General features: G+C 46.7%; 1 protein-coding gene across 1 annotated transcript; it reads left to right on the top strand.

Moving 5' to 3' along the window:
* Nucleotides 1-1,467: 1,467 nt before the first annotated feature.
* Nucleotides 1,468-25,856, top strand: KLHL12 (kelch like family member 12). The gene is given in 14 exon segments (XM_086630323.1): nucleotides 1,468-1,638; nucleotides 7,284-7,365; nucleotides 7,368-7,436; nucleotides 8,220-8,437; nucleotides 11,096-11,162; nucleotides 11,165-11,244; nucleotides 12,872-12,902; nucleotides 12,905-12,985; nucleotides 15,340-15,446; nucleotides 16,421-16,616; nucleotides 17,819-17,977; nucleotides 19,194-19,292; nucleotides 23,958-24,144; nucleotides 24,496-25,856. Coding segments are annotated over 14 exon segments (1,668 nt in total). The 5' UTR covers nucleotides 1,468-1,473; the 3' UTR covers nucleotides 24,623-25,856.
* Nucleotides 25,857-26,264: the final 408 nt, after the last annotated feature.

The following is a 26,264-nucleotide window of genomic DNA, read 5'->3' as shown; positions in this document are numbered from 1 at the left end:
CTGACACTGTGTTCTGACGCTTTGGTCAAACATCCCTCTTGACCTTAGTCTCCAAAAGGGACCGTATGATAATGTAGTCTGACGCAAAGTTTCAGTTACTTGTACCTGCCTCCGGCACAGTAATTTCTGCTTGAGCTGGATCTAGAGAAAGAGATGCTGCGTACTGATTTAAAGATCCTGCAAGGCAGAGCATCTGCCAGCTTGACGGTACTGGTTGACTGCCCTCCTGGCTAAACACTGATTTCTCACTTCCAGCTCCTGGATCTTGTCAATCCTTGCTTGCTGGATTAGTAGGACTAAGGTCTAACAAATCCTCCGAACTCGTTTCACATGCAGCCTCAAAACAGGCTGACTCTACCTTTCTGAGGAGGAAGTTTATGATTTAATGATCAGCCTCCAGGCCAGGACAATATCTTAACCTCCATGTACAGTTTTCTTAACTCAGAATTTGTCCTTCATTTAGCTGAGAATTTATCTCAAGTCACTACAACAACTCTATACTCCCTACTTCGGGTTTTAAAAAATTCATCCCGGGCACCTGGCAGGATGGAAATGAGCCCGAGGGCAGGGGGGCGTGGAGGCGGCAGCCACCATGAGCTCAGGGCTCTCAGCTGGAGGCGATCTGCCAGCGATGGTGAGTTGCATGTGTGGGAAGAGCTTGAAAACAGCACCCGTTTACAAATCCTGCGATTTCAAATCAGTCTTCTGGGGCTTCGCTCCCGGTTTGGCTCTGGCAGTCCCGGCGGAGCCAATTCAGGGTCTTCACTCTCGAGGAGTGGGGAAAACGCGAAGGCAGAGCGCGGCCCTTCCCGGCACTCGGTGAGGGACCCGCCCGTGCCTCCGGGCCGGCCCCGCCGCGGCCACAGCCAGTTACATCGCGACATGTCGCTCGAGCTCCCCGGAGCGGAGCGAGCCCCACGGCCGCTCCCGCCGCCACGGCCCGCGGCACCCGCCCCGCCGGGGCCTCAGTCGGCACCGTTTCCTCCCCGCTCCGGGCGGGAGCGCTCAGCCGGGCCGGCCCCGTGCCCGGGCGCGGTGCCGGAGGTCGGTGCCGGGCGGCAGCCGGGGGGCGGTGGCAGCCCGTTGCCCGGCAACCGCGAGGCACCCAGGGCGGGGTAGCGCCGCGCCTCGCACAGCGCAATGACGCCATCAGAGCGCGCCGCGAGGGGAAGGGAGGGGGGAGGAAGAGGTGTGCGGGTCGGACCTCTCCCCGCGGCGGTGAGTGCGGCCGGGCCGCCCCGGGCGGGCGGTGCCGCCTCTCGCAGGGCCGAGCCGCGCCGCGGGCGTGCGGGGCTGCGGGCGGCCCGTGGCCGCGGACGCGGCGTGGGCGGCCCGGGCGGGGCGGGAGGGAAGGACGGCGCGGCGCGGCGGGCGGAGGGCGCCCCCTGGCGGCGCGGCGGGCGCTCCGTGACATGTGGCCGTGCTGGCTGTGCCCGCAGGTGCCGCGCGCCATGGCCCCCCCCCAAGGACATCATGACCAACTCGCACGCCAAGTCCATCCTCAACGCCATGAACGCCCTGCGGAAGAGCAACACGCTCTGCGACGTCACCCTCCGCGTGGAGCACAAGGACTTCCCGGCCCACCGCATCGTCCTGGCCGCCTGCAGCGACTACTTCTGCGCCATGTTCACCAGCGAGGTCGGTGTGCCCCGAGGCCGCCGGCTGCTGCCGGCCCGCCGTGCTCGGGGGGCGGAGGAGGCAGGGCTGCTCGGTGCTCGAGCTGCTCTGTCAGGCTGCTCAGCAGCTGGGCCTGCATCCCCTCGTGGTGGCCGAGGACTCCCTCATGGTGATCCTGGAGCCCTCTGCATCCCCCCCCCCGTGGTGGCCCCGGCTCTCTCTGGAGCCCCTCGTGGTGGTCCAGAATCCCCTTATGGAGAGCCTGGAGACCTCCGGCTCCTCTCCTGGTGGCCCAGGATCCCCTCATGGTGATTCTGGGTCTCCTTATGGTGGTCCTGGAGCTCTTTATCACGGCATGGTGGGAGTTAGAGCCTGCAGTTGGTACCATGGTCCTGAATCATTGTCTGCTGCGTGACCAACCTGTGCACCAGGGAGCTGCCAGACTCAGCTGGCAAACAGGAAGGCTCTGATACGTTTACTGATTTTTGTAGCAGTAGTTTATGGTCTTCATGCTTCTGGGCATCTTTCTTGCCAAGGGTACCAGCCCTCGTGCCAAGCTGTGTGAGCCGTGGTGTGCGCCTCAGACCAGGTGGTGAATTAAGGCAGCCCTTTAAAAGTGGAATGGAGGGTATTTAGCTCATGTTCTGGTCTCTGTTTCACACTGGCTGATCAGCTGGTATGTGTTGGGTTGTGCTGTTGCTCGTGCAGAGAGGATGTAACCTCAAGCGCTGGGGTTGAGGGGGGAAACTCTCTCAGTTGCTGCACTTGGCAAATCTTGTTTGTGAAGACCTTTGCTCTCACGCTACTTCTGTATTGACTTGCACTACCTGCATGCTATTTTTTCAAAATCACTGAGGTAATATTTGATCTGAAGCTAGCACTCATTCGTATTGTTCAACATGAGATGCTTTGCCTGGCTTTGTCTTTTATAAGTCTGGATCAATCTTTGCAGCTTTTTCTTACAGAGGGCTTTTCTTATCCTAGCATCTTCTCCATTAGCTGGGAGAAAAATGACTAAGTAGCTCAAAGGTCCTAAAGACGTCCCTGCTAGCCCAGTAGTCCTTGCAGGAGAGAAGAATTTTCTTCTTTGTTTTCTGCAGCAGTGAACACTGTTGGCAGAGCTGTCTGTGTGCCTACTTCTCTTTCCTTCAGTGCTCTGTCAGGTGAGCAGATGTCTTAGTTGTTATAGGCCTAGACTATAGTAGAAAAAGACATATGTGCTGCCACATACCAATATATTTTCTGTCTATGTCTTCATTTGTAATTTGTAATTTTGTAAATGAAATTTGTAAATTTGACAGGTTTATGCTCTCTCTCTGCAAAAAGGAAATGTAATTTTTAAAAAAAGATACACAAAGCAAATTCAGTCCCTGAAGGCTGAAGTTCTTGTTTACCAATAGCTTGAGCACACACAGCAGTATAGCAGACTGTCTCTGCTTCTTTTCCTTTGCCCCTGCGTCAATGCCTTTGACTTCCTGGACTTTATATAGGCAGTCTACAGAGATCCCATTACTCTGTGTGCTACAGAACATTTTTCATGGCTGCTAACAGAAGCTGAGATTTGGATCTAATCCGAGATCGTCTTTCCTTCCTTCTTTATACTCGATTTTAACTGTAACGCTGCAACCTTAATTCATAGATGTAATTCTTCCTAGAAAAATAAGGGCATCCAATGCCCAGTGGGCATGATTACTCGATCTCTTACACTCTCAAATTGCTGCTGCTTTAAGGGTTTTACTTCTTTTGCTTAGTTTGTATTTCTTCCAAATTTGCTTTTTCATATGGAAACCCTAAAATGACAAACCTGCCAAGTGGCACACACAATTACTGAGTGTTTGTGGGAGAGTGTTCTTTCCAGGAAATGACAGCTTGGTAAGCCTCAAAGTGGACCTGCTTCCTCTGTGTTTCAATGACAAGTATGTTGGTGAGCATCAAGGGACAGCATTGGTTGCTCTCCAGACACTTGTGGGTACAGAGTGTTTTGGCCATGGCTGTAACTTGAGGGAACTCAAAATGTTGGATTGTGTAATGGACTAACAGTCTCTGTGAGGGCTTCCTTTGCATTTCATCGTTCGCCTCCTGCGAATTTGGGGGCTCCTTGGCTAGCTGTAATGTGTGGCTTTTGTCAGACTTGGGCTACATAAGGCTTTGGTCAGAACTGATCCTTGGGTTATGCCCACTGTCATTCATGATGTTACATCTGTGCATGACCAGTGTAGCACTAAGACTGTCATCAGAGATTAGCATCATAAAGGACTGTGTTTGCCAATTCTTGTGCCTCTAATTTCCTTCCTTCTCTCACTTCTGACTTGAACATTTACTTGAAAAAGTTTCAACCTCACTTAATATTAATTTCTTCCCATTTTCTATTCCCATTTTCCAGAATGAGGAGAAGCCACTGATCAGCTGTTGAACCCCTGGTTTTTGATAACCCTTTTCTCTGCCCCTGTGCTGTGTGTGGGAAAACTGAAATGCTCATCAGTTTTACTTTCAGGTTCTTGCTTGAGTGACAACCGAAGAGCAGTTTTAGCAAACGCTCCCCTGGATCCTAGTTTTGCACTGGCATTTCTGTCTTGTTTGTACAAGTTAGCATAACTCGGGATGTGTTAAGAGCTGATCATTGACTCCACCTCAGAAAGAAACTAGTCTGTCTTCTCTTGCAGAGTATGTTCTAGAAATTGAAGGGTTTTTTTTCCCTAGAACATGGAAAAATATTCTTATTCTGAAAATAAACAAGTTCTATTTCCAGGTTCTTACGTGGTAATCTTCACTGTACTGTGAACGCCTTCCAGAATGCAGTGAGCCACTGTCACACCAGCGTTTTTTTCCCCTATAGGTGCAAAGAAATTGGAGGGGTTTATTGCAATATACTTTTGTGTATCTGCATTAGCGAAGGCAAAACCAAGAAGTGGCCTTGGATAAGAAAGTGATTCCGAAATTTTAGGCCCATTCTCCTGCAGAGTGAGTTGCATGATTTGTGGATGGAATGGAAGACAGCAACATTATGTTTCACAACAGAGCTGTGACCTGTAGCCTCTGCCTTAAAGCTTTCAGCAGCTTAGGCATCCTGGGGTAAAACTCCTGATGTCTCCAAGTGACTCTCCTTAACTATGGGAATGTATTTTCCTGCGGTTGATTTCTGGATCTGTACTGCTGCATACGTTTTATGACATGTTAGAAATGTGCTTGTATTAGGGACTATCAATCCCATATTGCTTTACTTCCTGCTGGTTAGCAAAACTCTGATACTAAAGAACAAAGGGGGAAACTAATCTGAAATTCTAACAGTAGAGACTGAGATATGCGTCTCATATCACTAAACGCCTGCAAAAGGAAAGCTGCTTGTACTGTGTTTTGATTAGTATTGTATGACTCTAATTTTGCATTGCTTCTGAGTCCAAAAATGTGGATGTATTGCTAGAAGAGGGACTCTCTCTGTCGTGACAGCACAGCACTAAGCACTGTGTACAGTTCTCTAACATATGCTGTCTGGAGCTACAGCTCAGAGTCTTCATGGGATGTTCAGAATCAAGTTCTCTCCACTCTGAGATCCTTTTTTAAGATATGATGCTGGGATCCCAAGTTATTTTGCGTCACATACGTTGTGTGAAGTTACCTGAAATATTTTCTTCTTTCCAAGCAATATTAGCATGTGAGTAAACTGTGAGCCAAATAGCAACCAGGTAGTGGAGTGTAGCAGAAGTACAAGGGAAGCGGAAGGTGATCATCTCTCTAGTGTTAGCATTGTCCCCAGGGTTTGTGTTTTGGTCAACATTATAAAGAGAGCATGTACATGGCTGATTATTGAACATTGGTTGTGGTGACAGGACTGGCTTTACCAGCTCCAGGCCAATCTGTGAAGAACAGATGTCTACAGCTTCTACCTGATGCAGTGTAATCCGTTACCAGGAGGTCCGGTGCCCTTGTAATCTCCTGTCAGTAGATGTTTGTAACAATTTATCCTCTTTCTTCTAAGTATGTGTGGTCTACATGGAATCATGGGTTTGGGTTGGAAGGGACATTACAGATCGTCTAGTTCTAACCCCCCTGCCATGGGCAGGGACACCTTCCCCTAGATCAGGTTGCTCAAAGCCTCATCTAGCCTGGCCGCATCTTTGTTTGCTTGTTGGAATCATTTGAAAATCTTGTCTGATCAGTTCTGACCTTTGGTGACATCTGTGTCCTTTATCTGTTGTACCAAACAGCTTAGTCTTGTTTTGGGAACGTTTCGTCTAGCCCAAGTTAGGAACTCATTTTATCTTCTAAATGCAATGCATGGCCTGTCATACAGCAGGTCAGACAAGGTAATTTGCCGTTCCTCTCTGACTCTGGATGCCATAAAGTTTGTTCACTCTGTCAACAGACTTGAAAGGCCTCTTCCCTCAAATTACTATGGATATCACCTCCTGTGTTTCTCTACTGTGAAGTGTATCTCTCTGCATCATAGAAATTGCCCAGTCTCAGCAGAGACGTTTCTTCCCTTCTGCTGCTGTGTCATTGAATGCCTTTATAGGAATATCCTTGACAGCTCTTATTTTGATCATGCTTTCTGGTCACTGAGTCTCTGCTCAATCTGTCTGTAACCAACTTCAGTCTCATTCTTGGCAAGAAAAGTTAAGGGCTTTCATCTGAATTCTGCTTGTGCTGATGTATGTGTACTTCTTCAAAAGTCATGGGGGAAAAAAGGTTGGATTTGCAGCGTGCTGCATGGATACCTCCTTCTGTTGAGGTCCCTTCATGCTCACAAGAGCTTGCAGCTATGTGCAGGATGTGATCAGTGAGTCCCCCTGCTAGCCCATTGTTCATGAATCATCAGATGCTGCGCCAACAGCTTTGTGATGAAACCATTTAAACTACAAAGCCGATGCTTTCTGAAACATAATCTCAGTTTTGTACCTATAGAAGTGCAAATTTGGTGGATTCACAGAATTTACTTTTCGTTGAACATTGACTGTTGAGAGGGTAACATTCCTTGAAAAAAAACAAAATATTCCAAAGTTACATATCTTAGAGGTGATAAATGGTCAAGGGACAAAGTCAGGATTGTGTAAGTACCATCAGTGTATGTACTGTCATTTTACTTTCAAATGTTTAAGGTAAACCTACATTTAACCTTTAACTCTGAAATTCTGGCCTATAAGTAGTCATTCTTTTTAGGGAACTTCACCATAAGCTTGCAGAATGGATCAGGAGTTGAACAGTGAGGAAAGATTTTTATTTGGTTTGATTTTAGAGCTGAGTGGTGAGGTGGGGACTCCACGTAAACTGCAGCGTGTCGTACACGTCCAGCCTGTGGAGGAATCCCCCTGGACTGTTTCTTGTAGTAAAGCTTGGAGTTACTGCATGGAGGAGAGAGTTTAGCTGTCTGGTACAAACAATGCATGTAATTTCCACTGTCTTTTATCTCAGCTTACTTGTTTTACAATGCAGTTTAGCTGTCCTCCTGATCTATAATGAACCTTGTCTCTTTTACTCACCCTGTAAGTGAATTCTGTAGGAAAATTCCCTCCTTCCTCTTCTTCTTTCAGTGAACATAAGAAGCGAAAGGACAAATCTCTGTTGAAAACCTCTCTGACAGATCACATTTTAAAAAAAACTGTTGAGCATTGTTGGCTTTTTTATCACATTACTGAAAAATAAACCTTTGTCTCCCTTCTAACTTACAGCTCTCAGAGAAAGATAAACCCTATGTAGATATCCAGGGACTGACAGCCTCCACCATGGAAATCCTGCTAGACTTTGTATATACAGAACTGTTCATGTGACAGTAGAAAACGTCCAAGAATTGCTCCCAGCAGCATGTCTGCTTCAGCTGAAAGGTAATTGCCAAGTATCAGCACAAACAGCACGATTGCTGCTCTTCAGAGATTTGGTTTGTCTGACCTTCTGTAAATGGAAGACAGATTGTGGGAGGCATTTATGAGTACTTATATCAAACTTCTTCTGTTGTCTTCTGCCCTGTGGTCTCGTTGGAAGAAGAACTGGCTTGGGAGGGAAAAAAAAGATGATAAAACAGGTTACTTGTTCCATGCGTTGGACTACTGTATTTCTGCATGAGAATTCCCAGGAGGAACTGTGGGCTGTATAGCACACAAATGTTACAGCTCAGTCAGCTTATAATAATAAGCAAATCCTTGATGTTATTTGAGCTGCCATCATAGTATATCTGAGTCGTAACAAACTGGTTGATGTCATTGCACCAATGGAGCTAGCCCAGGCAATTATGCCAAATCCCAGGCAACTATCAAAAAGTCATTGGAGAAAAACTAAAAATCTGGTAGCCCTATCCACTAGCATATACATTTTTGTTTATGATCCACAAAGCTGAGTACAAATCACATTTGAGTCTTTTCCTAGTATCATATTATTTAATTTTTGCATTTAAAAATGAGATCAAAACAGCCCAAACACATGGTCTACTACTTAGTGTTTTCGCATCCCTCCAAATAAATATTTGCATCTGTGTTTCTGTAGTATTTTTAAGCTTGTTATTTGAGTTGGATTTTCATTATTGTTTAGAACTTTCTTTTCTGAAGTCCCTTCCAAAGCAATGGATTGATAGTAAGCATGCAGTGCTCATTCATCTCTCCAATTTTCCACAGGTGTGAAGCAAGCTTGTTGTGAGTTTCTAGAAAGCCAGCTGGATCCGTCAAATTGTTTGGGCATTCGAGATTTTGCTGAGACACACAATTGTGTTGATCTAATGCAAGCTGCAGAGGTCTTCAGCCAGAAACATTTTCCAGAGGTGGTTCAGCATGAAGAGTTTATCCTCTTAAATCAAGAAGAGGTTGAAAAGCTCATCAAGTGTGATGAAATTCAGGTAAAACCTGAAAAGTACCATTACTGTGCAAAGCATTGAAGTAAAATGTTGAAACCAGTCAGAAATTAGTCCATACTTCTAGGGTGGACTTCTCACACAGTTCGTGAATTTGAAATTTAGTTTCCAATAAGCTGCTTCTAATTTTTTTAGCCATATAATCTGAAATTAATCAGTAACATATAGCTTTTATGTAAGAATTTGTTGTCACACAAGCGCTTCCTGCAAGTAAGGCAGTCACAGTTAGTTACCTCTGCAGAGTTCTTGTTCCCTTTTCTCCTCCTTTCCCTGGATGAGCTTTCAGAGATTACAAAGACAAGTTGTCTCCATGCCTACATTTCAGAAATACCCCCAAGACTTTAACTTCTATTTGTAGACCTTTGCATGCTACTCAACAGGACAAGGAATGCATGTGTCATCCCAGACATTTGGGTGTCTTCTACTTTTACAGGCAACAGAATGCATGATGGTATGGGATAGTCTTACTCTTCAGGGAGTTATATGCATATTTTGTTCCCTTAAGGTTGGTTTCTGGAGAGTTTACTATTTGGCTGGAACCTGTCAAATACTTTTTTCCAAATTTTATATGAATGTGTATGTTCTTGAGAATTGAAATAAGTTGAACATTCCTTGGTAATGAACTTGGGTTTTTTATTGAGATGGACTTCGTCAAGAGCTGGTATTTGCTTCAGTTCTAAAAGAAGTGATGGAAACAACCACTATTCAGAGTTCACAGTAACATGATCTCTTAGAAGGAAACAGATGTAAATAATATTTCTGATGGAATTCCTGAAAAGCCAATACCAGGGTAGCCAGAGGAGGATTCTTGATGTATGCCTTGAAAGTCTGCCTTGAAAGTGGCCTTCAGCTAAGCTGACATCCTCTTGTTAATAACCCTGCTTGAGAAAGAGCATGCAAGGCAGCAGTGAAAGACCCTGGCGCAGACCGAGATCAGCAGTGAAGACGGGCTGCGTCTGTTTGGTGTTTAACAAGCCACAGCTTTAATGCTGTGAGGGTTTGAGCTTATGTGGGTTGTGGCGAGTACTGTGGCAATGTAATGCTTCTGGACAGAGAAGAGGAAATGATGAGGAACGTGAGAACGACCCAGCCAAACTAATCAGATGATCCACACAGGCGAAGTAAAATTCATTGCAGATTGGAAGGGCTGATTCAGGTCTTGCACACACAGAGTGAGGTGTGCATTTATTGTAGGACCTTAAGAAGGTGAATGGAGCAAATCTAGCTGCTGCTGTGCCAGTGTAGAGGTCATGTACTGTATCGAAGGACACCGAGGAAGCACCCTCGGAAAATCCCCTGGCTGTTCCAGAAGTATAATGGCAGGTCCTCACTGTAATGCTGTGTTTAGTGTTACTCATTGTTTATCGGAAAACAGAGATCATTTCACAAACAACAAAAATGTTAAATATATCAAAGGACAGTCAGTTCAGGCGTGAAGAAAACAATGTGGGATTATTGCATGTGAGGAGGAGGTGGGGAAAATTGGAAACAACAAAGTACTCTGCTCTCCTTTTGTGAGGTCTAATTGTCCTTTCCCTGTAATTCAAATAGAAAGAGGCCAGTTCAAATTACACTGTAAGAAATATAAAACAATGGCTTAGAAGAATTGCGTTATGTAATTAACCTCTGTGGCTCCCTGCTCCAGAACATTCTGCAACAGACAGCTTCAAACCAATCTTCAAAGTGTACCAGTCATATATTGGTGGGAAGGCTCAATCCTCTTATTACAGTATCTCCTTTTATCTTCATCTTTAATAACAGTTAACAGACCTCATGATAATAAATTCATGTCTGATTTGCTTTGGCATTATATGATCTGAAGACATGTAAAGGAAAACCAAGCCAAAGTAATATATGCTAGGGCTTTTTAAAATTCTTTCACTTTTCGTAATCATAGATTAATTTGCATGGCTGTGCTTAGTGTGCACTGGAGCTGCTGTATCTGAAAAGCTGTCTAAAACACCTGAGGTTCTCTAAAAGTATCAAATTTAGATAGTTTATTCCGTGTAATCTCTGGAAGTGGTGTAAGCACTGGCATGCGCTAGTCCTAAGTGGAGAGAGAAGTAACTTGTCAGAACAGTAACGTTCACACTCTGAGGTTCTTCACTCTGAAATCCAGTTGTTTATTTTAATCCATATTTAAGAAACTATAAAAAACCTTAAATGTACCTGGTATGGCTTGGATGTTAAAGGGGCAGTGCGTGGGCACAGGGCTGCAGGGGGTTAAGTGAGACGCAGCTCTGTAAGAAGGAAACATGATTCTGGTCATCTTTGTGATGGTACTTTGCATTTTGCAGGACTGTGACTCTTGCTGCCCTGCGAGTTACTGCCTGTTACTGGACTCTCTCAAAAGTGATGGCTCCCAGCTTCTGGCTCTGCTACGTACCATAAGCTCATTTTTTTGACACTCATACTGCCAGTCATTGATCTCAGCTGTAAGGAAAAACACAAATGCAGTTTTAAGGAAAAGAAAATGAGGGGATTTCATAGTGCTTGTAAATACAGCTCATGGGAATTTATGTAACAGACTTGAAATGTCCTGTTCTCTCGCTAGCTGTGAAGCAGTGTCAACAGTCTGGAAGTTGTCAGCAGTTGCTGAAATATTATCCTGCAGTCTGATCAGCATGTGCCTGCTCTTTCCAGGTGGACTCTGAAGAGCCAGTTTTTGAGGCAGTTATAAACTGGGTGAAGCACTCAAAAAAAGAACGGAAGCATCACTGCCAGAACTGCTGCAGTACGTGCGCATGCCGCTTCTCACCCCCCGCTACATCACAGACGTCATCGACACCGAGGTATCAGCAGCCTGGGTCCATGGACATAGAGCAGCTGGGAGCCAGTATCTGTGTGTGATTGTCATGTTCCCTGGTTAGACTTCTCCTGTCCTAACACAGCATGTTGAAAGCTGCTTTCTCTGCTGATGCTTTTTGATGCTGACACTATGGAGTTGTCTCTGTTCAGCTGGAGTGCCCACTGATTTACTCAGAAGTAGCTTGCTGTGCCAGCAGTTACAGCATCCTGCTTTCAGCTGCAGGGGCACCGCATCCAGAACAATCATTCAGTTGCCATCTGATACATGTGACACCTTTCTGTTGTCATCTGTTAACAGTTTGCTAACAAGTGCTTTCCGCCTTCCATTCATAAGCGCTAGCAAGTCTCCTTCTCTAGGCTGAAGGCTGCTGGCATGTGATCGTAGGGAGGAAATAGCTCCTCAGAAGTTGTTTTAGGTACAGATGGCAAGCATGTACCTTTGAATGCGGACAGCAGCTGTATAGGTCCAGCGCCAGCACGGAAGTCAGAGCCAGATCCAGTGCTGCCTCTTTGTGTGGCTGGGGTGTTGCAGAGGCAAACCAAAATATGGGTGATGATAAGAGATAATTAAGCTTTTGCAAGGAAAGTTTAATTCCAAACAGGAAGTGATGCTGACCCCATACAAGGTTTGATAGGAAGGTACACAGAAGTTCAAACCAGCATTCTGGTGTGATGGTGATGTGAGGCAATCAGTGGTTACTAGCCCTTGTCACCTGACAGGTGCTGAACGTTGAATGACAGACTTCTCTACATAGAGACATAGCTGATTTAGCAACATTCATCTCTAATGTGATGTAGCTGCCTTTTACGGGTGTTCTTAAATAAGGCAGCTAACAGGCAGTTAAATGATGCCAGAGCTAAAAATGTGTTTAGTCAGATTTTTATGGTCCACCTTAAACTGAAATTGAAGCTAACACAAAAGGAACTGACACCAAAACAATTAGATCTATTCTGAAACCAGCCTGAGATAGTGTGTATACAGGGCCTCAGCTTTCTTACTGCACAGAATGGCCTCTCCGGTCTGAAAGTGTCACACATTGGTGGGACATCTTCATCGTCTCAGGGCAGCATTGGGCCGCAGTGCGCCCCTTCTTCTTTTAAACACGACCTTACTTACTGCTTCTATAGTCTCTTCATGGCTCCATGTGCACAGGGATCAAGCTACTAGATCCAGCTAAACTGCTTTGTTGTGCTGTGCTCCTTGTTTCCTCTCTGATGACAGGTACATGCTGAGAGTTTTGTGGAGCAGATCAAGCCAAATGGATTTTAAGTGTAGTTTCACTTTCAGTCTCCCTTCTCAGACATACTTCTGCTGGCTTAAATGTAGCAGAAGTGGATTTTCTTAGTTTTACAATATAGTTATTTTCATTATGGAACCTGTAATGCCAGAGTTTGCATGAGAACTGAGCCATATCTTTTTAGCTGCAGTCTGGTCTTAAGTGGTCTTTGCATTTCCTTGTGTGCAGTATTTGCACCATGATGCTACTGGCCACAGTCTGCACACAAGTCATTTTAATGCTGTCTGAACTGATAAGAATTGGCTTTAGGACCAGTTCTCATGAGGGATCTTAAAATACATTGCATGTACCAGTGACTCATGTTTTTCCTCAGCCTTTTATACGATGCAGTCTGCAGTGCAGAGACCTGTAGATGAAGCTAAGAAGTTTCATCTTCGGCCAGAGCTCCGGAGTCAGATGCAAGGACCCAGGACAAGAGCACGTCTAGGTGAGCAGCAAAGGAAAGGACGCTAAGGAGGTCTGGGGCATTGGCAGGTATTGTGTTATACACCATGTCTAGTGCCTTGTAATTGCACTGAAGTGCTTCACAGCTGTAGCTTGTCAATCCACAGTCCCCAGCGGTACTGAAAGGGGCCTGGAGCAAAAGACAGAGGCTTAGTGGCAATGCAGGGACTACTTGGTTGCCTGTAATCCTAGGCCTCTACTGTAACCATAAAACCAGTTTCCTGGGTTGTTGGTACCTCCAGATATGTTTGTCTCAGTATGCAGCTGTCCAAGAACTGTGGAAGAATTTCTTTCTGTCTAAAAAAGGCAGGTATCAGTGTAAGGAACAAAAAGAGCTGCGAGGTCAGGGATAGCTGTGTTACAGTGAAGATACGTTTCAACAGGGAATCTCAGAGGGGAAGGCACAAGGAGCGAGATGGAGAGGTACCTCTTTCCTCTCAGAGGTACTTTTTTTTTTCACTGCCCTTGTCTTAAGGCAAATAAATGATGATTTCTTCCTCTATTTTGGTAACTGCTACGAAGCAGAGTCACTGAATTGTTGGGAAAATGCTTGGCTTAGGGCTGCAAGCACTTGAGGGCAACATAAGCAGTAAGAATGACCTGCAGAAGAAGAAAAAGTATCTTACTGGCTTCTTCATGACTGTGGCCGTTCCTCACCTGATGTCCCTTCTCTTGTCTTCAGACTCGCTCTCTCTGGACTGTCTCTGCCATGCCTTTATCCCAAGCACACTCAAAGGCACCACCATTGGTGCCAGCATTGACCGCTCTTCCTGCAAGCAAGCCTCCCTGCATGTTCTCCAGTGCTGCTGCTTGTGTAGTGGAGAGGGACCCTGAAAAACCCTTCATGGCCATTTCCTGTTACTAACACTGTTTTAAGGAACAGAAAGCAGGTTATCCACTAGAGGAGGGCAAATTAGGTTCGTCAGAGAGACACATTGATTAGATTTTTTGGCCTAAAGGGCTGTCTGGTTATGGTGTGGTTTGACCTGCAGCACAGTCCAGACCACAGCATGTCTCCTGTTTTTCTGGGAACGTCCTACATCGGTTTCAATGACATGCATTTCAGCTCAACCTGTCATTTTGGAAATGCATGTTTCACTTTGGTTTTAGTTGAAATGCTTCACCTGATAAAGGAGACATCACAAAACGTTTGTTGTTTAATTAAACAGACAAAAACTGTGCACCTTATTGCCAAGGTTCACCTTCTGGATTCAGCCCTACCTTTTTTAGTTGATTCAATACCATCTGCTATCAGCAATGCTCTTATCATGTGTCACTTATAAACTGTGATCAAGTTGTGTATTAACTTTCTATGGGATAAACTGAAACAATCGCACTTAGCTGTCATACTGTGCAGGAGGCTTTCTGAGTTGTTGTTGGAGCTCTTTTATAAATCTTTCCCAGTTATTTTTTATATTATTCTCCTTTATCTGAGGTGGCACCTGTTTTGCCTTGAGACAGACAGGGTCTTGTTAAATCTTTGTTGCTCAGTGTTTAGTCCTTCTATGATGAAACGCTGGACAGTTCTAAACTCTGGTAAAACTCCCTGTTGCAGAAAAGGCCCAAAGGATCCAGGGGATGCTCATCTATTTTTAAAACTATGGTAGAAACCTACCACTACGGAAATCATTACAAGGGAAATTAAAACTCTCCAGGTCAAAAGTCTTATTTAACTCTCGGAGAGAAAATCAGAAAAATTCAGGGACAATCTCAGAGGAAAGAAAGTAGAGGGAAAGCAACTTTGAAATAAAATACATGAGACTTAAGAGACAATTCTTCTGAACATATTTCATTAATTTTTCAGGCTTCAGTCAGCCTAACTTGTTTCTCAGTGAAATGATGAACAAAGATGCTATCTGATCTGGATGTCACTTGCGAACGAGGGGAGAAGGCCTTGTTTTGCGAGGAGACTGCATCCTCGTTCAGGTTTCATGGAGTGGTAGGAGGTTTGAAAAAAAAAATTGTGGAAAGAATACAAAAGATATTATCGAGCCAACTTCAGCACCTGACTTAGCCAGCTTGTCTTCTCAAAGTTCCTCTAACATTAGGAGGAACAGCCCTCCAGGAGGCAGCTCCTAACACCTGAGTGAGTCTCACTGCCATGGACCTTGGAAGAGTTTCTTGCTCTTCCTCCCCGCTGTGGATAGAGGGAGCCCCGGTGACTGCTCCCCACGTTAGGTGCTTGCTTCAGAGTAGTGATAAAACCCGGGATTTAGAGGCAGCTTGTTGCACCAAGGAGGGCTCAGTGTTTCTTCAGGTGATTCCCCTGAGGTGACCCTTTGGTTGTAAAGGGATTGGATTGAATTGACTTGACTTTGCTTTCCCTCTTTGCTCTAGGAGCTAATGAAGTCCTACTTGTGATCGGCGGCTTTGGCAGCCAGCAGTCACCTATTGATGTTGTGGAGAAATACGACCCCAAAACTCAGGAGTGGAGTTTCTTGCCAGTAAGGGACCATTTTTGACCACCACTGGGTTGAACAGGCTGTGATCAAACACTGATCCTGTAGCATCAGCTATATAACATTCCTCTTTGGGCTATCATTTACGTTCTGCTTAGCATTTCTGACATAAATTCTTTAGAGTTGCTGAGGTTTACGTAGTGAATGCTGAAACCGCTTCACGTTTGCAGATTTGCTAAGCTTTGTATAAGAGGTGGTTGTCATATTTCTAATCAGATGAGCCTGCAGAGACCCATATCTTTGTTGTGGGAGTGAGAGCTATCATGTTTCTTACTGAAGGGGCGTTAAGCTTTAAGGTTAGTGACGGTAATTGAAATGTCAATAGGAATAGTATAATCAGTCCTGGTTTCAGGCAGTCTGCATGATCTCTCTGGTTTCATTGTTTCTGAGCATAATGGGAGATAGTAAGGGAGAATTTCTGCACTGAGGACTATTTCTACCCAAATTTAAAATCACCTTTATCTATGTGAAATGGTGGAGAATTGCCTCTTCTTTAATATTGCTAATCACAGACGACCCTATATCACCTGGTGTCCTAGAATTCTGTTCTTTTTAGACTAAAAGCTTCAGGTGTTTTCATCAAATATTCTGAGTCTCCACATTTTCCCATCAACAGTCTCTGCAGGGAGCCAGTGGGAGGCACACAAACCTCCAAGATGCATCAGAGATTCAGTAGCAGCAGGAGATAAATTACATTTAATGCAAAATATTTCAATGCAAAGAGACCTGGCATGAGAAGTGAGTGTGGCAGAGACAGAGTACAGGCAGAGCAAGGCAGACGCAGTCTTCAAGCATTTAGCAAAGGCTGTATCCTTTAAATCCATAGTGCTGTTTGACTCTGTGGCAATGGGCTATTTTCCAAAAAGCAGCAAAAGAGGATGGAAGAACAGCGGTTGGTCTCCATGCATCAGTTATTTCCTCTGCTTCACCTTTCGTTTTTATTCTTTTCACTGTTTTAGAGCATCTCCCGTAAGAGGCGCTACGTTGCTACAGTGTCCCTGCATGATCGGATCTATGTGATTGGGGGGTATGATGGTCGCTCTCGTCTCAGCTCAGTAGAGTGCCTGGATTACACATCAGATGAGGATGGTATCTGGTACTCCGTGGCTCCGATGAACGTACGGCGAGGCCTGGCAGGAGCCACAACCCTTGGAGGTATGTGCTGGTCACTGTGCTGACATAGCAGTACAGCCTGTTCAGTTCTTGTGCTGAAGTGCCCTGAGCTGGTGCGTGCAGAGTGGGATGGCTCCGAGGGAGGAGGTGAGTCTGAAATTCTGGCTTCTCATCATTTGGATGTAGAAATGGAAAACTTGCCCACATATCCTGAGAGGAGCTCTGCCTCCGTTCGTTCTTACGAGGGAAAGGAACTGTATGAGGGATTCTGGAGTGGGAAGCCCTCAGGGTGGTGACGGTATTACTGAGCACAGGACACTAAGTGCAGCAATAACCATCCAGCACTGGAGGGAAGCTGAAGCTGAAGCATGTGCAGAGAAGGATTCTTAGGACAGACTTGGAAGAAGAAAATGACTTTACTGAGCAAACCAGAACACTTCAGCTTGCTTATGATGGCAAAGCAAAGGCCAAGAGGGGATATGATTGTTCTCTATGAGTGTAACTTGGCATGAGAAGGAAATGGGAAATATAAGAATTGAATAAGAATAACGGTTATAAATAGGCCAGGGAAAAGTTGGTGTGGAAATGAAAGGAAGTTTTCTAGCCATTAAAGTAGCAGTTACTCTACTGAATATTCTGTGCTTTAATGCTTATATTAGAATATCTTCTTAATAATTAATATTGGTTAAATATTATTCATTTAGATTGTTAATAATATATTCTAATGAAAATTCTCTTAAAAATGCAGCTGCTTTGAAGATTACAGATTTGCGAAAGCATTGCATGAATTAGGTTATCAAGTATAAGAGACTGATCTTGATGATCCAGCCATGTCCTTTGGATCTTCTTTCCTTTTGCTACCTGTGTGTTTACTACCTTGTAAGCATTTACTGTGGGGAGGTGCTGACATGATGCTAGTGACAGGCAGGGTTTGGGCATGGCAGTGTTTCAGTAGGTTCTGCAGCATGAAAAAAATGACTGGGGGGTGTGTGTTCTCTTTCATCCATCAGCAAGAAGCAGATTTAAGGGCTGGATGGGTTTCATGTTTGTTTAGTTTGTTGGATCTATGAGCAGGCTAATGCAGTGAGCTAGGGTGAGGAGGCTGGGTTATGTGCCAATATCTGTAGTTGTTCTTGTATTTTGCAGTCCATGTTGTAGGCCTGCTTCATCTGTGAGGGCCTTCTTGCTCCATGTGCATGCTTGATACTTGACTCGCTGAGTGCAACCTTTGTCTAACGTTGCAGACATGATCTATGTTTCTGGTGGGTTTGATGGAAGCCGACGTCACACCAGTATGGAACGATATGATCCGAACATTGATCAGTGGAGTATGCTGGGAGACATGCAGACAGCACGGGAAGGAGCAGGGCTTGTTGTAGCTAATGGAGTTATCTACTGCCTCGGTAGGTACCCTTGGGACCTCTAGGCATTCTGAAAATATTTGCTTTTTACAGAAATGACTGTGTAGATGCTGTCTGTGGGGAGCACCAATTAGGTCATGTCCAGGTTAGAAGATTTAACGTCGCTGAGCTGGGCACTGCACAGCTCCGTCAGTGAATGCAGCCGGCTCTCGCAGTTACCCTCGCAATGTCTTGGACTGGAGCTGCGACATAGCTACAGTAAATGCTGTCAGAAGCAAATTGGACACAATCAGCCTATGTTTGAGGGACGGCTGAAGCGTGGGGGATGAGCCGTGTCAGCTGAGGTTTGTCGGGAGAGCAGTGGCTGAAATGCCTAGAGATGAAGCAGATAGTCACAGGACAGAGGGTGCATCCACTCCACACAAAGCAATGTTGGCTATAGCACTCCAGAAATTTATCCTGAGCTATACGTGTTCCAGCTCCTTTTTGTAGCACTCGTTTCATTTTTAGAGACCCATACCAGCTGTGAATACAATGAGAGTGCTGGAGAGCAAATCACTGTGAAGACTTCAGTAAGCTTGTCCTCTCGATACACCTTCTGGGGCCCAGAAAAGGCGGGCCCAGAAAAGGCAGGCCCAGTGCTGTACCCACATTTGTTGCAGTCCTGTTCCTGGGGAGTCACAGATACTGGACGCTGGTTTATGGGCTTCACTTCCCCCTCCCAAATTCCTTTTCCTCATGCTGTCCACCAAGGCAGATGCCAGCACGCTGCTCCTTTGCTGAAGCAGCATTATGAAATTTCTTGGTATCCTTTTGTGAAACAGCTCTTTGAGACATCCCAGCCTAACCTGTGTAGCCTCATAGCATCAGCTGGTGGCTGTGGGCTGTAGCACACAGACCCTGAGACAGTGCCAAGTCTGGAAGTTGTACATCTGCTTTAGCAGGATGGCATCGACATAGGCATCAGCATGCTCAGAGGCAGCTTTCAGCAGTGTGGTGCTAACCTGGTTGTACTGGTTTGGAGCAGTGATGCTCTCTCCGAACACGGCCCTGTGCAGTGCAGGGGCAGAGCTTGCTCTGAGCCAGCTCCACTCCGGCACTGCAAGCTGCAGAGACCCTCTTTGTTCTGGCGTGTTGCGAGTTGTGCTGATTGCAGTGCAACACTGTACTAAGGATGAACCAAGCATGTTATTGCTCTCTACATAGAAAACATTTTTCAGAAGTCAGACCCATGATTTGCTCCTGTGTTGTGTTTCAGGTGGTTATGATGGGCTTAACATACTGAATTCTGTAGAAAGGTATGATCCCCACACTGGACACTGGACAAATGTCACCCCGATGGCCACTAAGCGCTCAGGTAAGAGCCCACAGTGCCTGGAGGTCAAAATGTTCTGGGCTGCCCTGAAGAAGTAGTCACTGCTCGCTTGTCCTGCTGCCCTGGAGGAAATTGACTCACCCCAGCGGGTGGTTTGGCTTTGAGAAGGGACGATTTTAGGACATGCTTACTTAACTCCCCAAGAGGAAGATTAATTTTCACATGCCTCATGTCTCCATCCCATGCTAAGATGTGGATAGAGGAATGTGGGACGGGGCTTACAGGTTACAGAGAGGGAGAGGAAGTCTTGTGTGACTTCCTTAACTAGGAACAGTGCACAGCTTGGAGAAAAGCTATCAAGGAACAAACTACAGACCATAGTGCAACATAATGGGACAGTTTGCTAAGTCAGTGCTCGTCAGTTGCGCAGGACATGGCGAAGGCAGGAGTGCTCTGGCAAGCTCTCCTTCACCTGCATTCTGCTTTGTGAAGTGCTGGGCATCAGCTCCTGGGGCAACAGTATCACAGAGAGCAGTGCTGCCAGAGCAGTGTCACACTGCAACAGTCTTAGCTGATGACTTGAAACATGGGCAGTCACACATCGATTATCCTCCACCAACTCCTAGTTTGTCTTTCCTGCTTGGTGTTCTATCTGAGGTTTAAGTTTGACAAGCTGTATCTAGGAGAAAAATAAGTTTAAATCCTACTTTTGGAGTAACTTTCTGTTTTGGCTGTCCTCCATTTTTCAAAGGAGTTCCTGTGGGGCTTGTGCAGCTCCTGTGTGCTCAAGCGTTGGCCCTCTGCTATTGCACTATGCCTTAGGCTTCCTGCCCCACATCTTCATGGCGCTGGTGAGAAGCTGTGGCCTCGCTCAGCCATATGTGGATGGGCAGGATGCTTAGTGCCTCCACAGCTTTGTTGTTCTCGATGGAGTAGTTCTGCTGTGCTTACAGGCCCTCTTTCAAAACCCTTTTGAAGTTGCTTTTTCTCTAGATCTTCAATAAATGTCCTTTACAATTAGCCTAGGCAGCATTGTTTGTTTGTTCTCTGCTGCAATGTTCTTGCTTAGGGATAAGTGCTGGTTACTCAATTAAAATTGGTCTCTGTTCTAAAACATTTAAACTTTTCTTGTGCCTGCAGTGGCATTCACCAAAACCCCAAGCTTTAAATATTTACTTCTGTGACAGGGCTGTTCCTCTTAAGTGTGGATTGGAAAGTATTTCCCATATGCCAAGAATGGATTTGATTTAGAAGTTGGTCACTTTCCACATCCAGGAAGACCCTACATACAAACACATGATAAAATCTGTGGGCATATGTCAGAGGCAACATGCGAGACCTTCTGTACTTGAAGACCAGGTTCGAGAACATCTGAGGAACTTGAAGGTGCACAAGTCCATGGGACCTGATGAGATCCATCCGCGGGTCCTGAAGGAACTGGCGGATGAAGTTGCCAAGCCACTGGCTATTGTATTCGAGAAGTCGTGGCGGTCTGGCGAGGTCCCCGATGACTGGAAGAGAGGGAACATAACCCCCATTTTTAAAAAGGGGAACAAGGAGGACCCGGGCAACTACAGACCGGTCAGCCTCACCTCTGTGCCTGGCAAGGTCATGGAGCAGATTCTCCTGGGAACCATGCTAAGGCACATGGAGAGCAAGGAGGTGGTGGGTGACAGCCAACATAGCTTCACCAAAGGCAGATCGTGCCTGACCAACTTGGTGGCCTTTTACGATGGGGTGACAGCATCGGTGGACAAGGGTTGACCAATGGATGTCATCTACCTGGACTTGTGCAAAGCTTTTGACACTGTCCCGCACGACATTCTTCTCTCTAAATTAGAGAGTCATGGGTTTGATGCATGGACCACTCGGTGGATAAGGAATTGGCTCAATGGCCGCACTCAGAGAGTAGTGGTCAACGGCTCGATGTCCAAGTGGAGACCGGTCACAAGTGGCGTCCCTCAGGGGTCCGTGTTGGGCCCGGCCCTCTTCAACATCTTTGTCGGTGATGTGGACAGTGGCATGGAGTGCACCCTCAGCAAGTTCGCCGATGACACCAAGCTGTGTGGTGCCGTCGACACGCTGGAAGGGAGGGATGCCATCCAGAGGGACCTCGACAGGCTGGAGAGGTGGGCCCGTACCAACCTCATGAAGTTTAACCAGGCCAAATGCAAGGTCCTACATCTGGGTCGTGGCAATCCCAGGCACAAATACAGACTGGGTGGTGATTGGATCGAGAGCAGCCCTGAGGAGAAGGACTTGGGAGTACTGGTGGACGAGAAGCTCAATATGAGCCGGCAATGTGCTCTTGCGGCCCAGAAGGCCAACCGCATCCTGGGCTGCATCAAGAGGAGCGTGGCCAGCAGGTCGAGGGAGGTGATTCTTCCCCTCTACTCTGCCCTCGTGAGACCTCACTTGGAGTACTGCGTCCAGTTCTGGAGTCCCCAACATAAGAAGGACATGGACCAGTTGGAGAGGGTCCAGAGGAGGGCCACGAAGATGATAAGAGGGCTGGAGCACCTTTCCTATGAGGACAGGCTGAAAGAGTTGGGGCTGTTCAGCCTGGAGAAGAGGAGGCTCCGGGGTGACCTTATAGCGGTCTTCCAGTACCTCAAGGGGGCCTACAGGAAAGATGGGGAGAGGCTGTTCAGGAGGGCCAGTTATGATAGGACAAGGGGTAATGGTTTTAAAATAGAGGGAGGTAGGTTCAGGTTGAATATTAGGAAAAAATTTTTTACTATGAGAGTGGTAGAACACTGGAACAGGTTGCCCAGAGAGATGGTGGATGCTCCATCCCTGGAGACGTTCAAGGCCAGGTTGGACAAGGCCCTGAGCAACCTGATCTAGTTGGAGATACCCCTGTTCCTTGCAGGGGAGTTGGACTAGATGACCTTTGAAGGTCCCTTCCAGCCCTAACCATTCTATGATTCTATGATTCTATGACCTATCCACGGATCTCTAGAAAGCTTAAGGATGAGGCAGCTTTCCCCAAGGGGTCTGTTGTGCACGCTAGAGAAGATGGCTTTGGGCAAGACCAAAACCAAAGCGTTCAAGGGGAAAGCCTTTTGTAAGAAGCATTTCACAGGTCCATGCTAGCTCTGCACAAGACTCGGAAACTTTTGGTAGCAGTGCCTTGGCCCACAGACCAGGCTCCTCAGTGCCACGAGCAAGCAGGAACATGAGGCTCGTGATCCTGGCACTGACTCATAAGGTTCCTTCCCCATTGCTCGTTTCTCAGTGCTGTGACCTGAAGCACTGAGGTCTGAAACAGGGATGTGACCAAGAACATTTTTTGGCCCAGGTTTTTGTGCTGCTGCTCTGTGGCACTAACACCCCAAACTACTACTAGCTTAGATACCAGTTGCACTTGCAGCCTCCATCTTGGTATAAATTCCAGTCCATCCATCCTGGTGACCTTTGACCGTGTAGGACTTCTTTTGCCCCAACGCTTTAACACTCTTTCTAGAACTGTCTGCATGCGGGTCTTTGAATTCCAAGAAAAAACAGGACTAAAAGTAATCTTTCCTTTATTCACAGAGATTGTCTCCTCTTTGTTTCTCTTCATCTCTTAGGACAGATTCTGGAGGTAGGCCACCCCTCAGAAACCATGGCCATGCTGCATTGCTAGACTTGACTTCCCTGATTAGGCCTTGGTCTGGTCTCTCTTCTCAGCCAAAGTCTTCCTTACTGAAGCTATCAGAGCAGCCATCGAGGCAGCCTAGCCATTCCCAGCTGGTTTTCATGCTGTCGGGAAGGACAGACAGTGAGGTTGCATTTAGTGGGACAGAAAGACTCTTATACCTTTCTACAAAGAAACAGATTGGTGCCCAAGAGCTGCAGGGTAGCTGGCTTGTTTCCTTCAGGATATTCATCAGTGCAGTAGTTACATGTTGATGGTAACAGCCTGACAGGGTTTACTCTGCTCTCAAGATGCAGCTTGAAACAGCAGCAGCTGTTGACAAGAGCACTTAAGGCCACTAAGTGCATTGTTGTCTTACTGCGTTCTTTGGTGCTTTACCTGAAGGAGGCTGCAGATGAGGAACAGAGGCTGGCAGAGGTTTATTTTCTGCTGTTGTCATAAATTCCCCATTGGGCCAACTGTATTATTGATTGCTTTTACTGGGACAGGTGAGAACAGCTCTTCAGACAGATGCTTCGGCCACTTACTCCTCTGCAACCATGCAGTGGGCACCAGTTTTCATTTCCCTGCTTCCCAGAGGAGCAATGTCAAAGAAATCTCTTCTCCAGCTTCACATGGAACAGTGTCTTTCTCCTTCCTACAGCCAGGGGCTGGGTGACACCAGGGAGCCAGAAACACCAGAGAAACCTGGCTGTGTGGTGACAGAATCCCAGCTGGCTACCTGCCAGCAGAGCAAGCTTTGTGCTGGTCTGTTCAGGGTGTCAGCTGTCTTTCACTTTACATCTCATGTTGCTACTGCTGCCCTGGCTTCAGTATTGCTTAGTCCCCCTTATGCCAGAGAATGAAGCAGCATTTGGTGGAGTTACTGGTTTTCATGTATTGTCTTGGAGACAGCAACAACAGAAGACGCTGGGTTATGACAGCTCTTTTGTGGGAGATACAAGCCTAAGAAAACATCCTCTGAAGAGGGAGGAACTGACATAGTTCAGGCTTGTAACAACAAGCCCCAGGCATGATGCTGATGGTGTCGCTCACAGATGTGACTGTGCCACCTTCTCTCTTTCCAGGTGCTGGAGTGGCACTGCTGAACGACCATATTTATGTAGTTGGTGGCTTCGATGGGACGGCACATCTCTCCTCTGTGGAAGCCTATAATATTCGCACTGATTCCTGGACAACTGTAACAAGCATGACAACCCCCCGCTGCTACGTGGGGGCCACAGTGCTGCGAGGAAGGCTGTATGCAATTGCTGGGTAAGAGGCTGCCCTGGGCTAGAGAAGATGCCCTGCAAGTCTGTTTGCTGGAATAAGTGAGTTTAGGTGATGCAGCCTGCTGCCCTGGCCTCTCCTTGCGTTTATATTTCAAGCTTTATGAGAGGATACGGCCCACAAAGTCACCGTGCCCAACCTAAATAGGCAGTGTGATGGTCCAGGGCCAAGACAGACAGGACTGCAGCAGCAGACAGCAAAAGGGAGCCTAATGCAGTGGTTTTATTTCAGGCCATCCCTGCTGTGTGCAGCTGTTGAGCCTCCCAGGAAGGGCCCTGAACACCTCAGCCTCTTCCTTCAGCAGCATCCCTCACTTGTAACTTTCTGTCCTTGCAGATACGATGGCAACTCACTGCTGAGCAGCATTGAGTGCTATGATCCCATCATTGACAACTGGGAAGTGGTAACCTCCCTGGGGATGCAGCGCTGTGATGCTGGAGTCTGCGTGCTTCGGGAGAAGTGATCTGGAGGGAATTTGCAAAGAACACTCTAAAAAGTCTCAGCCGGAGGAAGAGTCCCAAGTGATTTGCAGTGACTGTTCGTGACAGTTGTGGATGCTGTGGAAATAGGCAACAGAACAGCAGCTTTCTGTGCTGCTTTTGACTAGAGCATGTGCATAAACGTGTTATCTCAGCAGTCATTTGAAATCAGGGATTCAGTGTGAAGCTGGAGAAAGGTGGCGAAGTGGGTCAGGAGAAGCTGCTTTCTCTGCTGTTCCTGTGGCTGAGTCTATCAGAGCAGAGAGGCCGGCAGCCTTGGCATCAGCCAGCCTGGCGAATGCTTCCAAGGACGTGTCCATGCAACTGGATGGTCTCTTCAGCCACTGCAGGACCGCATGGGTCCTCTGGTTGCTCTCAGCCATGTGGATATGTGAGGGTGAATCCAGCTGTTCTTATGTTCCAGCTTCAAATCATCTTGTACATACTGAATGTTTAAACATGCTCCTCAAGCGCACATCAGTGCGGAGCCAAACTGAGCGAGCATGTCTAAGGGGGTGCTGCACTGTAGCTGCGTCTGCAGGTTCCTCACAGGTCTGCACACAAAAGGAGTCGCAGATTAAAGCTGTCAACTACTGAGACCCAAAAGCCTGAGGCTGTGGGGGTCGGAGGGCAGGGGGAAAAGCTCATGGCCTGGTGTAGAAGCAGGTCTGCAGTGTTTGTGCTCTGAGGAGGGGACTCAGCAAGGTTCATCACATTGTATTTCCCTCAAAAAGCTTGACAGACTCAGCTGCAAAGCACTGCATTTTCTGGCAGCAGGAGCCATGCTGTGATGTAGCAGTGCCTTTGCTCCTGCCCCTGTGGGGAGGTCACCTTGCAGAGGCTGAGGCCCTGAAAGTAGGGACACAAATCTACAGATCCCTGTAGATCTTGCTGGTGAGTGACTGGGGTTCGTCCTGGACAGAACTCTGTCCATCGGACCCACGTCAACCTTTCAGTCAGGTTCATTGTGTTGATTTTTCTTTTATCTAGGATTTTTCTGCTTCCAGGGCCATTTCAGAGTGACGTCCAGGCTTCTGTTTTGCCCTTTGTTCTCAGCTGTTTATTCCCCTGCCTCTTAACTCCACATCCTCTTACACTGGCTGTCCTTTGCCTGCCCCACGAACCCCAAGTGAGAGCTTCATCACTGGCTTACTAGAGCACTCTCCTCAGCATGTCCCCTGCCTTGCTGTGTTTCTGGGAGCACGGGCTCTCCTGTGCCATCAGCTTGGCCTCTGCTCCGTGTAGTGCTGCTCGTTGAGCTTACTGCTGACTCCTTGCTTGGGGGACAGGGTGGGATCAGGGAGGTGGTAGCATGACTTAATTATGCACTTTCAGCCAATGCTCTGACCTTCTGCGTTTGTTTCTATCACACAAGTGTTCTGTGGTTTTGTTTCCTATGTTTATTTTTTAATGAAAACATAAAGAATAAAATATTTCCTGATCCAGTAGGAATTTAACTTCTGTTCTCTACCCTGAAGACGTTTGTTTAACTGCGTGTGGAGGGTATGTACAAACCCCGTGTTAGACCAGGCAGCCACCTTCAGCTGTGCCTCTGCCCTACAGCTTCAGTGTGGTAGTAAAAAACAACGGCTCCATCTGTTGAGATCCAGGGCACAAAAACCTATC

Source organism: Tauraco erythrolophus (assembly GCF_009769465.1).
Source record: "Tauraco erythrolophus isolate bTauEry1 chromosome 27 unlocalized genomic scaffold, bTauEry1.pri scaffold_49_arrow_ctg1, whole genome shotgun sequence".
NCBI classification, from domain to species: Eukaryota; Metazoa; Chordata; class Aves; order Musophagiformes; family Musophagidae; genus Tauraco; species Tauraco erythrolophus.
The sequence above is the reverse complement of the archived record's forward strand: the minus strand, read 5'-3'. Positions and strand labels throughout refer to the sequence as shown.